General features: G+C 39.0%; 1 protein-coding gene across 2 annotated transcripts in view; it reads right to left on the bottom strand.

Annotated features, from left to right (window-relative positions):
• TPD52L1 (TPD52 like 1) overlaps positions 1-14,503 on the bottom strand; it is a 95,306-nt gene that overhangs the window by 25,017 nt on the left and 55,786 nt on the right. For both annotated transcript variants that reach the window (XM_081250873.1, XM_081250872.1), the window contains exons 2-3: positions 11,865-11,980; positions 2,632-2,780 (exon numbers count right to left, since the gene is read on the bottom strand). In XM_081250873.1, the coding sequence (XP_081106999.1) occupies positions 2,632-2,780; positions 11,865-11,980 (265 nt within the window). The remainder of the gene's footprint in view (positions 1-2,631; positions 2,781-11,864; positions 11,981-14,503) is intronic.

Raw genomic sequence — 14,503 nt, 5'->3', positions numbered from 1 at the left:
CCACACCCCCTGCTTAGATATTCGCTGCTCCCTCCCTCCTCTCAGCAACAGAAGAGCCAGAATTGCCCTCCCTCCACTGGGTTCTCTTATCCTTGCAGTGTGGTCAGGGAGGCCAAGCAGAAAGATCCTGCCTGGTTCTGACACCCCAGAAGGAAGCTCAGATCAAGTGACAAGAAACCCTAGACCTGGATTAAATACAGAGGCCACCAGACCCAGGGAATTAGAGATGGCTCGGCCTCACCCTATCAGGGCCATTAATTGGTATAGGCCACCAAAGTGCAAAGACAAAAAGCAAAACTACTGACAGATAAGCTCATTTAATTTAGTGCCTAAAATCCAGCTCTCCTGAATTTTCAGGAGATTGTTCATATGGTGTTGGCGATATATATATTTTAAATTGATAAACATCAGTGTGTAGTTTCTTATCTTCTTCCATAATCATCAGGTTGGGGAAGGTTGGTTAACCTCTGGAGAGACACTGATGGGCTCCCTGGCTCCATCCTGCCCTACTCTGGACTGTGTCCTGACCCTTTCTGATTGAGCCCATGGGGTACACATGCACAGATGCAGATAGAATTGCTAGGCTCTTAGAGTTGGAGAGAATATTCCCCTTTACATGGACACTAAGGGAACCACAGTGTGGAGACGTCAGGCTCCTCTTAGATCTAACTCCTCATGCAAAGGGTATCTTCACTAAGGTCTTAGATCTTAGTTCTCAGGAACCAGCAGGCAAAGTCGGGCCCCAGCCAAACTGAAATAATTGCTGTCCATCATGGGTACCTTTTCTTACTACCAGGCCCCTCTATGCCTGGGAGAAAAGTACCAGCAAAGAATAAAATTGTTTCCCACTTAGATACTAGCAATGTAATATCTTTGCCTTCCAAGGAGGAATACTAGGGAAGAAAATGCATAACACAAAGACAAAAATTTCTTGATGGTGGAATCTGGGGTCAAGGGATAGAAGCCTCTGTGGTTTCTCCATCGGCCCCCAGCTCCCAACACTCAAAAGGAAGAAGGATCGCATTATGATGCGGGCACCTTCTTCGCTTTGGCACAAGACCCCCTGGCAAGCAAAATATTTTAAATCATTAGAGAAGTACCACAGTAGTTAAATATTTCACATAATTTAAAAAGTAACCCCATGAAAGCATGATTGTAGAATACCCAAACCTATTCTGTACCTTGCCTAACATCAGACAGGAAGATAATGGCAAAGCTGAAAACATTTCTGTTGGTCTAGGTAGGAAAAACTTGCTTCTCCTGTGTTTCTCCTTTACTCTCACATTACTATCAGACTCACAATACTTCTGACATCAGCTATGGGGGGGGGGTTCCACACACCAAGCAATTCTGTGACACCAGCTGGACGTCCTACAATTTAACTCACTTCTGACATGATCTACCCGGAGATCGAGTCAGATCCCACAGGTTAAGGGCTCAGCCCCACAGGACTGCCTCCCACTCACCTCACTCCAGATGCCAATCGCAAGTCCAGATTACCACCAGTGCTCCTGACCACTGGGCTATAAATCAGAGGTCCCCACGACCTCCTCCTTGAGTTCAATTAATTTGCTAGAGTAGCTCACAGAACTCAGGAAAACAGGTTTCTTACTAGGTTACTGATTTATTCTAAAAATGATATGATTAAAGATATAGATGTACAACCAGATGGAAGAGGCATGTGGGGATGGGTACTGAGCTTCCATTCCCTCTCCTGGTACACCACCCTCCCAGCACCTCCATGTGTTCAGCAACCCTAAAGCTCTCCAAACCCCATATTTTTGAGATTGCTATGGAGGCTTCATCATGTAGGCATGATAGATCACTTCCAGCTCCTTTTCCCTCTCTAGAGAACAGGGGTGTGGGACTGACAGTTCCAAGCTTCTAATCATGGCTTGGTCTTTCTGGTGACCAGCCCTCATCCAGGAGTCCAAGAGTCACCTCATTAGAACCAAGGATACTGCTATCACCCAGGAAATTCCAAGGGATCTAGGAACTCTGTGTCAGGAACCAGGGTCAAAATGCAAATGTTAGAAAAAAAGATGCTCCTGGTATAGGAAATTATAAGGGTTTTGGGAGCTCTGTGCCAGAAACCGGGGGCAGAAACCAAAATGTTCTATTATTTCATGTGGCCTTAACCCAGTTCTAACATTCCCTAGAGTAGTGGGGATAAAAGCACACCCCCATACATGAGAGGTACAAGCTTTTCTTTTCATGTAAATGGACAAAAAGTCTGTACAGTTTTTAAAGCTGTTAACCAAAATATGCAGTGAATGCCAAGTATTCTGAGGATTTAGAATTTTATGAGAAAACATAAGGAAAAAGTGTATATTTAATAAATGTTAAAAAATACATATATATAATAGAGAGAAAGAACTTTAAACTGTACAACTCCATAAAAGTAGTCTAAGTGAAAACAGAGTGTTGGTGAACAAAGTTTTATTTCATGAAGCTACTTTATAGAGTCTGCATCATGCAACATATTAATGATTATTCATATTTCCTTATTTTACTTCTGGAGAAAATATTTTTCCCTAGCCACCAGTGTGAAATCAGCCTCATGGGAAAAAAAACTGAAGAGGCAAGACAGCGGGCTGAGTGATTTTTTTTTTAAGAAAAATGTATACTTACGCAGTAGTAGTCTGCACGTCATGCCAGCTTCTGCTGAAGTTCTGTTTTAATTCATTCATCAAGTTCATGCCGAGTTTTTGTTTTATCTCAACCAGACGCCTTTCTTTCGCTGATAAAACTTGTCGTAATGTTGTAATTTCATCTTCTAGCTACAGGTAGGAGGGAAAATGGTGGGGAAAGAGGTCAGACCAGCTGAAACACACACGGGTGCCCTCAGTGCTCCAAAGCAGCTTCTGCGCCCTCTTGTTTACATAGCCCAGTGCATGGCCTTAGCAAACACATCCTGTAGAGAAGACCGCCTAATATTTAAAAATAAAAATTAGATTTTTTTAGCTTTAATGATTCTAAAAGAAATCAGTACTCCTTGTAAAGAGTTCACTCATACAGCAACATGTAAAGAAAATAAAAATCATGTAATCTACTAGGAAATAGCCACTGCTTAATTTTTTTGGTTTCTAATCATCCAAACGTTTTTCTAAAATTATACATAGATCCTAACAACTTCTTTTAAAGTGTTATTAGTCAGTGTTGTTTATTTTTTGCCAACCACACCTAGCGTACGTTGTGGTTTGCCAAGGTGGTGCCTCAGGAGAGAATGAACAAGGGAGGAGAGGATGTATGCAAGGGAGGGATTTGTGTTGATTTTTCTTTTTAACAATTTTAATTGACATGTAATTAACATACAATGAACTGTACACACGTAAAGTGTCCAATCTGTAAGTTTTGATATATGTATACTCCTGTGAAGTCATCGCCTTAATCAACATAGTGAAGAAATCATCACCTCCAAAAGTTTTCTAGTTCTTCTTTGTAATTCCTCCCTCCCTTTTCTCTTCCCTCACCCAGGCAGTCACTGATCTTTCTTTCACTGGAGTTTAGTTTGTATTTTCTGGAATTTAATATAAATTGAACTACACAGAATAAACTCATTCTTGCCTGACTTTGTTCACTCAATATAATAATTTGAAATCATTTGATTCATCCATGTTGCTGCATCATCAATGGCTTTCCCTTTTTTCTGCAGAGTAGTACTCCATTGTATGGATATACCACAGTTTGTTTTCTATTCAACTACTGAAGGATATTTGGGTTTGGCTAATGCAACTAAAGCTACTATAAACATTCATGTAGAAGTCTTTGTACTGATGTATCTCCTGTTTCCCCTGTGTCAGCAGAAAAGCAAATCTCTTCAGCATCATAAAATTGCTCTTGTACTTGTACACTATGGAAAACAGTATGGAGATTCTTTTAAAAATTAAAAATAGAACTCTCATATGATCCAGCAATTCCACTTCTGAGGATTTATCCAAAGAAAATAAAAACACTAGCTCAGAAAAGATACATGCACCACCCCCCCATGTTCATTGCAGCATTACTAACAATAGCTAAGATATGGAAATAACCTAAGTGTCCATTGATAGATAAACAGATAAAGAAGATATTTTACATACACACACACACACACACACACACACATACAGAAATATTACTCAGCCATTAAAATGAAGGAAATCTTGTCATTTAAAACATGGATGGACCTTGAGGGCAATATGCTAAGTAAAAGAAGTCAGACAGAGAAAGACAAATACCATATGACTGTATGATCTCATTTATATGTGGAATCTTAAAAAAACCACCAACCCCATCGATAAAGAGAAAGATTGGTGGTTGCCAGAGGCAAGGGAGGGGGGTGGGTGAAATGGGTGAAGGGGATCAAAAGGTATAAACTTCCTGTTATAAAATAAATAAGTCATGAAAAACTTGCTCTTGCAAATCTAATTTCTAACAAAGGAGTTCTGTAAAATACCCAGATTTTAGAGAGCATTGCTATATTTTGTGAAAATAATTTTGAACCTCCTCAAAGTCTTTGATTCCAGTTATTATACTTTATTCCATTGTCACACTTTGTAACATATTGCCCTGGTAATATTGCTTAAATTTACATCTTTGTTTTCTGAAAAGTATAAATATTTGTGACTTTCTTTGTGAAGCCAGAAGAGAATCAATAGTACTCCCTTAGTATCCCACACGCACAGAGGTAAAAAAGAAAAAGTGCCTGACACTTTACGAGATTTTTTTTTTTTAATGGAGATTGGTGTCTCATTTACATTCTAAGTGTCACTCTACTTCTGACCACAAGGAACATCACTAACCCTGTCAGTCATCTTGCAAATGTGCTTCTTGGGTCACCAGAGACGTAGCTGCTAAAAAACACATCTCAATAATAACAGTTACCTTTGCAAAAATTAGTCCTTTTTATTAGAGCAAGGAAGATTTTACCCCAATGGTGAACAGACAAAAATAGCATTGTAAACCTCAACCTTCGTATTCACAAAAAATCACTTAAGCAAAACAGGCAGAAATACTGAATCAAGCATCTTAAGTAATCTAGTAGAAAAGAACAGTATCTTGGAGCTTTTAATATCAGCAAAATGTCCTAGTAATCTAACATTATCCATTTTTTTATGGTTATGGAACATTTCTTGTATGTTCATGGAAATCTTTCTAAAATGAATTTCACCTTCCATAAACATGTTATAATCAATAGCACCCTGTCTTTTCTTGATGAGCAGGAGTCTTCAGTATGTAGACATATACTCATTACTGCAAAAGGAGTGTACCCAGGGACCACCAAAGGGGATCATGCTTTTAGTCTCTCCATTAAATGAGAACACACTGTCATTTTAAAATCAAACCCTTCTATCCTTTAGCTCTCATGTTATATTCCACTTTTTCATCTTTGTCAATGTGTTCTTCTGCATTTAGTTTGCTGCCTAAGATTTCTCAAGGTTGTATCTCTAGCTCTCTTACCATAGAAAATACGTGGGCTTCATTTCAGCCTTTTATTCTGTATTAGAAAGACCTTTTCGGCTTTCTTTCAGTTTGAGTGACTGAAATGACTAGGAATCTGGTTTTGTACATATATCAGGTATTACTGTAGTTTCCAACTTGTAACAAAATTAATGGGAAGTTTTTTAACTTGCAGAAAGAAATAAAAGATGTAGAGAAGAAGAAAGAGGTTTAAACATCTTGGTATTCTCAATCTTATATCTATGGAACCCCAGAAATTTATTCAAAACTATGGGGGACAGTAAGATATTCATTAGTTATTTGGGGGTGGGAGGAGTGGGTAAAGTATTCACAATTTTCTAATGAAATCCACGATCCCCAAAAGTGACAGAAACATTGAAGTGACCAATTTACCAAACACCATCCTAAAGAAAGATAAAATTCCACACCTAATAATTTAAAAATCTAAGCATACGTTAAAAGGCATTTGTAGAGAAAAAACTTCTAATGATGGAAACATGAACTCAGTTACTCTGTTGGGTCTACTGTCAGGTTCTATAATGAAAGTCTCACCATTTCAATAAAATGTAAGGCTCACACTTCTTAAAGCTTTCATTTATTTATCAGTGATCTAAATATATGCCAAAATATCTATTAAGCAAAACCCAGAAGGTGAAAAACCAGATAATCTTAAATTACATTAACATGCAAGACTGAAAATGGCCACTCTCATCTCTCTCTGCAGAGCATAGAGTCCTGACACAGCAGAAAGGCCTTTAATCATAAATGCTTTAAATGACAATCCTAGTGAGATTCATTCACTTATTTGACTAATGAGAATTTTTGGCCTAGTTACACCAGTGGCTCTCAATTTCAGTTTATATAAAAGTCACTCAGAGATAATATTTAAAATGCAGATTCCAGAAGCAGGCCCCTTTTAATGCCCTGAGATTCTGATGTCTCAAATTTGGTGAGGCCAGCCTACATATATTTTTTAACAAGCACCCCCAGATATTCTGATGCAGGTAGTATGCAAATTCTACATTGTAAGTACCTCTGCAGCCATATCAAATTCGTTTTGGAATGAGCTGGAGTGCAGGTAAATCATCAATTAAAGTATTTAAGATATTCTTTCCCCTTTAATTTTAAATTAATCATATCTTCACTAGAAACTGACAGTCTGGTTCTTTGGTTTCTTGACCCCCTAGAAGATCTTCTTTTTTTTTTTTTTTTTTTTTTTTTTTTTTGCGCTACGCAGGCCTCTCACTGTTGTGGCCTCCCATGGCTCACGGGCCCAGCCGCTCCGCGGCACGTGGGATCTTCCCAGACGGCGGCACGAACCCGCGTCCCCTGCATCGGGCAGGCGGACTCCCAACCACCGCGCCACCAGAGCATCCCAGAAGATCTTCTTATAGGATAAATATTTATGCACAATATTAGATATTTCAACTTGATTACTCAGATATGAATGAATAGGAATGTAAGTGTTGGTGAGGATGTGGAGAAATTAAAACCCTTGTTCATTGCTGGTGGGAATGAAAAATGGTTAAGCCACTGTGGAAAACAGTCTCTCAGTTTCTCAAAAAGTTAAACATGGAATTACCATATGACACAGCACTCCTGCTCCTAGGCATGTTCTCCAAAGAATTGAGAACAGGCACTCAAATAAATACATGTATATGCATGCTCAAAACAGCACTACTCACAATAGCCAAAAGGTGAAAACAACCCAAATATTCATCAAAGGACGAATGGATTAATAAATTGCAGTATATACATAAAATGGAATATTATTCAGTGGTAAAAATGAATGAAGTACTGATATAAGCTACAACACAGGTGAACCTGAAAAACACTAGGCTAAGTGAAAAAAAGCCAGCCACAAAAGGTCACATATTGTATGATTCCATTTACATGAAATACCTAGCTTAATCCATAGAGACAGAATGCAGGCTGATGGCTGCAGAGAAGAAAGAGAAATGGGAAGCAACTGCTTAGTGGGTATGGGGTTCCCTTTTGGGACAATTAAAATGTTTTGGGGCTGGACAGAGGTGGTAGTTAACAATACTGTAAGTTTCTAAATGCCATTGAATGGTTCGATTTAAAATAGTTAATTTTATGTTATGCCAATTTATTGCAATAAAAAATGAAAAAAATTATAAATTAAATAATGAGTTAGCTTCAATATGAAATTTATATTAGAAGATTGAAAATTTACTTTTCTTTTTAATCTGCTACATTACATAAAATATCTAATGTAAATCCAGAAAAAGAAATACTTTTATAAACTATTAAGTATCAGTATGATGTTTAGGAGTAAGAGCATTTGGTCTCTTGTACACACGGCTTCAAGTCCTGCCACTTCTCCTGGTTACTCCTGCCTTGGCTAAGAATATGGAAGAATTAAAATTAAAACACAAATAATATCTGGGAGGGTGTGACAGGCCATGGGGTGCCCAGACATTTGGTCAAACATTATTCTGGGTGTGTCTGTGAGGGTTAGTCTGCATGAGATTAACGTTTGAATTGGTAGACTGAGTAAAGCAGATTGCTCTCCCAAAGTGGGTGGGCGGGCCTCATCTAATCAGTTGAAGACCTATATAGAACAAAAAGGCTGACCCTCCCTTGAGTAAAAGGAAACTCTATCTGCCTGTCTGCTTTTGAGCTGGGCCACTGTTTCGTCTTGTTGTTGTTGTTGTTGTTTGTTTTTTTGTTTTTTCCTGCCTTCAGATTCAAATTGTAACATTGGCTCTTCCTAGGCCTTCAGACTGGAGCTACACAATCAGCTCCCCTGAGTCTCCAGCTTGCTGACTGTAGATCTTGAGACTTGCCAGCCTCCAGAATCACAACAGCTAATTCCTTATAATAAATCTCTTTCTATATACATATATATATATCCTATTGGTTCTGCTTCTCTGCAGAACCCTGATTAACACAGAGGGGTGTTACAATAAGACAGTATTGGTTGTGAAGACTTTAGTTGTTCACTAGCTCAGTCCAGAAAAAGTGAAAGTCTTGAAGGAAAAAAACTGAGAGAAGAAGGAAGAGCTTAGGGCACTTCTTTGGAAAGGCTAAGAGACAGGTGGCTTGAGGGCACTGTGTGCTTTTCTTGGGGAACAACACACTGAGCAACAGCCATTGTCTACTTGATAATGCTGACTGGTATTTTTCCTACTCCTATTAATGCCCATTTTTCTTGAGTCATTTTACCTAGGGGACATTGGCAGTACTTGATTGTTATATAATCATAAATTTACAGTTCTAACGCTAACACCTCATCCTTTTCAAAAGGCAAGCCGCATTATAGAATAGTGAGCATCAAATGCAGCTTAGCGAAATGAAAGTGAGAGTGGGATATTAGTAGCACAGAAATATTGAGCAAGTTTATCTAAAAAGGGAGAAAGGAAAAAATAACCCACAGAATAGATGCATAAAAACCTCAGAAAAGATGTTAGGAGCAGCTGGTAATGAGACTAATGAGAACAAATATCTGAAACAAAATAATATTTCTTTATATATTGACAAGATTTGTAAAAAAAAAAATTCTTCTTCCAGTATTCACAAATATTAAGTGTTTTTTGGTGATATGATTCAAGTTAATTATAAATCTTAATTGCGCACCTTCTGTGCACAAACTACTGCACCAGATCAGAAGTGATATTGGCCCCGCGTTGAAGGAACTTTTAAAAACACACATATTGCATAAACATAATAACAAACTCGAGACTGAACTGTGTTAACGACAGATTCCTCTTTTAAGATGCAGATCTCGGCTAAGATGTAGCCCCTTGGACAATACTGGCTTATTTTATGTCTCTCCCCACAAGGACAGGTCTTCCTTCTGCCAGCACTTGGGAAGCACAACAATGTGCTGGCTGTGTGGCTGAATGGGGTTACAGGCTCGCCTGAAGTCTAAGGGTGCCCTCACGGGAATATAGACCACAAAACACTGCAGGGTAAAGCAGTGGGGTGGGGATCCAGCACAGCCAGCAAACAGTAGGAGAATCTGAGGAAACGAGGGAGAGGAGTGTACAGAAGAGGAGAGTGGGTGCCTGGCACACCCCAAGACCCCTCTAGGCAAAGCAATCAGACGTAAGAAGTCCTCCTACACAAAGCTCTTGCTTTGGATCACGGCCACAACTGACTGCCTGATTCAAAAGCAGTCTAATAGGCTGACCTGTGAGGTGTCCTGTTACCCAAGTGGCTAACAGACCCAGTAGGATCTTCCCTCAAACAGAGAGGGGTTGCTTCTGACCAGGGGCCCCAGAGGAATATCTGTGGAGAATTGAGGCAGAGAAGCTGAGCTGTCTGCACGATGTCTTAGTTCTTCATAGGGCCAGCCGTGGGACTGCTGAGATGTCCTTGATGCAATTAAACCTAGCATTTAAGGTAATCTGAATGCGTGTGTGATCTGAAAGAACCTAATTTGTGGTGTGTGTGTGTGTGTGTGTGCGCACACGTACGCTGTGAAAGGGCAGAGAAAGTGGATTTAAGAGAAGAATGAGCAGAAAGCAGAGGTGGCCTAGATGCAGGGAGAAGAAGTGGAAATGTGCAGAGGAGAAACAGCAAAGATCCCCTCTTTTGCTTTTTGCTGGGCCTGAGGCAAACAGCTGTGCCCAGTGCCCCTGGAGGTTACACTGCTACCTTTGGCAAGACATGGTGCTTCTCCATCCCTGAGGAATCCAGAAATAAGAGACAGGAAGCATGGAGGCTAATGCATCCTAAAGGATGAAAACATCAATCCTGGTAACGTGAAAAAGTAACAAGGAGTCTGGTGTTATTTTCAGAAGTCAGGCTTAAAAAGTCTTAGGAATGAGACACACTGGAGGGTCATTAATGTGGCCAAATGAGACAAGAATGTGTGAAAACACTGGTTTTTTATATTCATGGGGGCATCCATTGAGAACCAAGGCTTACTGTTTCTTGATTATAAACATAATACTTGCTCATTGTTCGAAGTTTAGAAAATACAGCATGCAGGCACACAAAAAACATAGATGTATGTATGTGTGTGTGTGTGTGTGTGTGCATATATATCCCAGTAATCCCAGAACTGAGAAAAATCAAGTCATTTTATAAAAGTTGGTCTGTTACAGAGGTTGTGTATGAACTTAAACTTGGATGATAACAGTGAAGGAGTTAAATTTCATCTTAGAATCAGTTAGCTGATGACAGTCTGCAGAATATAACTTTTGTCAACACAATTGACAAGAACAAGTCATAATCCAGGATTCCAGGCCTTAAGAAAACGTGGAGCTCAGATATTCTCTGTTTAGGTTGACTTTGGTCTGTGCACTCTGGCAGGTGTGGCCAATCTGAAATAAATGAGGTGGCTCTGGATCAGTGGCCACAGACAGGTCCAGCTAAAGAACCAGGCTATTTGATCTGAGGCACTGTCTGCTGTACTAGAAGAACAAGTTGCTCTTTCATTTTATCATGAGGTTATTCTAGGGTGTGTCTTATGAAAGTACCTGAAATGTCTTTAGTATTATTATGAGCTGTCATAAACACACACTATCAGAACCTTAGAGCTTGAAGAGTCTGGGGTGGACACAGCGGGGTGAAGCTTAATTTAAAGCTGTGTCTCCAGCCTGTAGAAGAGGCCAGAGGAAGAAGACAAGCCTTGATTCCAGCTGGACCAGGAGCTTCCTACCCTCTGAGCCAGGGATTCAAATGGGGAGGAATGCTGGCCTCTTTCCCTCTTGCCCTACTGCTTCTTCTACTTGAGAAGCTCCCTTCTCCTGCCCTTTCCTCCTACAATGTAAACGCTCCCTAGCAAAGTATTTAAGAGGTAGCAAAGTGTTTGTAGTGGGCGCTACAAACAAATGGCTTAAACAAAGAGTTGTCTTCATGACAAGCCAGGCACCCTCCTCATCTCTAGGTCCAGATGCCCACGGCAACTACACAAGCGCTAATGAAGCCTAAAGTCATCATAGCTTCCCTCTCTACCGCCGGAGCTTTATTCTTCTGAAAAAGAGCACATCAACTTAATAAATTCAGTTGCTTCTATGAATGAATTTTTCATTATAAACATAAATCCTTTCACAGTATTTGTTGAGCTAAGCTGCTGACCTAAAACAACAACTGCTCTTCAAAGGCAGCTTGCACCTGTACCAAGGTCTTGAAGGAATTCCATAAGGTTTGTAAGTGATTTATTGTCTCCATAGCACTGTGATACTAAAAAGAGTAAGAGGTGCATATTTACAACTAATTATTGTTGCTTAAGCAGCATAACCGTTTGTTTTCCTATGGCCACCAATGGATAATGGACAATTAGCATTACAAAAATACTTGAGAAAAATGAATCATCTTATAACATATCACATATTAAATCTTATTAAATGAAAGACAACATAATTTTAATATGCAACTTATATCAACTAACAATAATTCTCAGGATTTGGAGATAGACATAGCAACAAAAAGAAGATTACTAAACATACCTGAACTAGTTCTGCCTTTAATTCTTCTTTTTCCTCCTCAGAGAGCATGCTAGGGAAGTCAGCACTGGCTACTGTGTCTTCATCTCTTCCTTGCAGTGGTTCAGTCTCCAACAAACCTTTAGGCAAGATTGGCAAAACATAACGCAATTTAAAAAATGAAGTTAGCCAAATTCTACTTCCATGGTCTGAAGAACTAGATACCCTGACTGACCCTCCCACTGAAAAATAACTAAAAATTCCAGAAGAAAGAAATCCTTCTAAATGTGTCATGAGCTGCCAAGAAAGTAAAGAATACTAAGAATCCCAAAAACTAAGTGAAAGTGGGAAGTTGTGATGTAAACAAAACAAGTCTTCATTAATTCTACATTTACCATTCAGGTGAATCCCAGCCTCGGTTTTTACTGTCCCATGGGATGCAGGGGGCAGAGGACAAAGCCCAGGGCCACGGAGGGAGAGAAGGTTATGGTGAGACCCCTCCATAAATCCTCCTGTCCACAGGGCTACACCCTGAGAGTAAGGCGACCTGGAAGTAAATACCTTCACTCCCCACAGGCATCTGCAAGGTAAACTGCCTGCCTTGACACTCAGCATGAAATGGACAGGGCAAAAGGGCTTCCCCTGAGAATTCACAACCTCCCAGGTGGTCCAAAAGAACGTCGAGATGAGAGTATTAAAACTTTTTTCCACTCCGATGTGGAAATATGCAGATACGGAACCTGGAGCAGCTGCAGCCGTGAGGAAGTATTGTGGCCACACTGACTATGTCAGAGGGAGGTGGGAAGTGCCTGGACAACGCAAACGCATATGTCCTCTGTAAACAGGCGCACAGATATACAGAAGCTTTATTTATGACATGAATTATGACAGAGCTGGCATTTATACATCTCTGGAAAAAGGGAGGTCTTTTAATAAATTGTCCTGGAACAAATAGTTTTCCATATAGTAAAAATAAAATTGGACACCTTCACACCATTAATAGAGATTAAATTATAAATATTTTAGAAGACAATATGGGACTTTATATTTATGAACCTCTGGGTAGGAAGGGATTTCTTGAGACACGAAAAAAGGGCAAATCATGAAAGAAAGGGTGGATAAGATTAAGAATGAGTTATCACTTCACCCCTGTCGGAATGGCTATTGTCAAAAAGACCACAAATAACAAATGCTGGTGAGGAGAAAAGGGAACACTTGTGCACTCTTGGTGGTAATGCAAATTGGTGCAGCCGTTATGCAAATAGTATGGAGGTTCCTCAAAAAACCAAAAATAGAACTACTATATGATCCATCAATTTCACTTCTGGGTGTTTACCCAAAGAAAACAAAAACATTGACTTGAAAGATATATACACCCCAATATTCATAGAAGAATAATTTATAGTAACAAAGATCTGGAAGCAACCTAAGTGTCCATCAACAGATGAATGAAGAAGACACGGCATATATATATATATATATATATATATATATATACACACACACACACACACACACATATACACACACACACACGCACGCAATGGAACATTAATCATATAAAAGAATGAAATTCTGCTACTTGTAAAAATGTGGAGGGACCTAGAGGGTATTATGCCTAGTGAAATAAGTCAGACAGAGAAAGACAAATACTGTTTGTTATAACTTATATGTGGAACATAAAAAAATAAAACAAATAAAACAGAAACAGCTCACAGATATAGAGAACAAACTAGTCATTACCAGTGGGAAGAAGGATGGAGGAGGGAAAAGATAGGGGTAGAGGATTAAAAGAGACAAACTACTATATAAAATAAATGAGATACAAGGATATATTGTACAGCACAGGGAATATAGGCAATATCTTTAGAATAACTTTCAATGCAGTATAATCTATCAAAATACTGAATCACTATATTGTACATCTGAAACTAATATAATATTGTAAATCAACTCTTAATCAAAAAATAAGAATGTTTCTTCATCAAAAACACTAACTGTAAGGAAAATAAAAAGACAAGCCACTAATGGAAGAAGATATCTCCCAGATGTAGAACTAGCAAGATTAGTTCCCAGAATAAACGGAATTCCTACCAACCCACATAAACAATGGAAATAATCCAATAGAAACATGGGCCAAAAAACCCAAACAGATTCATTACAGGGAAAAATCACAAGTGGTTAATAAATCCAGAATAACATGCTCAACCTCATTGATATTCTGGGAAATACAAATTAAAACATTTCATACCCACTGGATTAGCAAAAAGTTAAAAGTTTGATGATATTAATAAAAGTTGATGTCTATGTAGAGGATGGAAACTCTGATACACTGCTTGCAAAAATATAAATAGATACAAATAACTTGAAAAAAATTTATCATTATCTAGTAAAGTTGAACATTCACACACCCTACAATCCAGCATTCCACACCTATGGATATACCCAAGACACTCATACATCAGTACCTGAGGTCATTAATAAGAACTTTCATGGTAGCAAAAAACTGTAAATCAGCAAAAGCCTATCAACAGGAGAACATATAAGCACACCGTGGTCATTTACACCAAGACAACTCAACCCTAGTGAAATGAGTCAACTACAGCCCTGCACGCCACATGGATGAAACTCAGAAACAAGATGCTGAGTGAAAAACACAAGTT

The sequence above is a fragment of the Mesoplodon bidens genome, assembly GCF_964165515.1.
Source record: "Mesoplodon bidens genome assembly, chromosome: 12".
NCBI classification, from domain to species: Eukaryota; Metazoa; Chordata; class Mammalia; order Artiodactyla; family Ziphiidae; genus Mesoplodon; species Mesoplodon bidens.
Note: the sequence above shows the minus strand (reverse complement) of the source record. Positions and strands in the feature narration are given on the sequence as shown.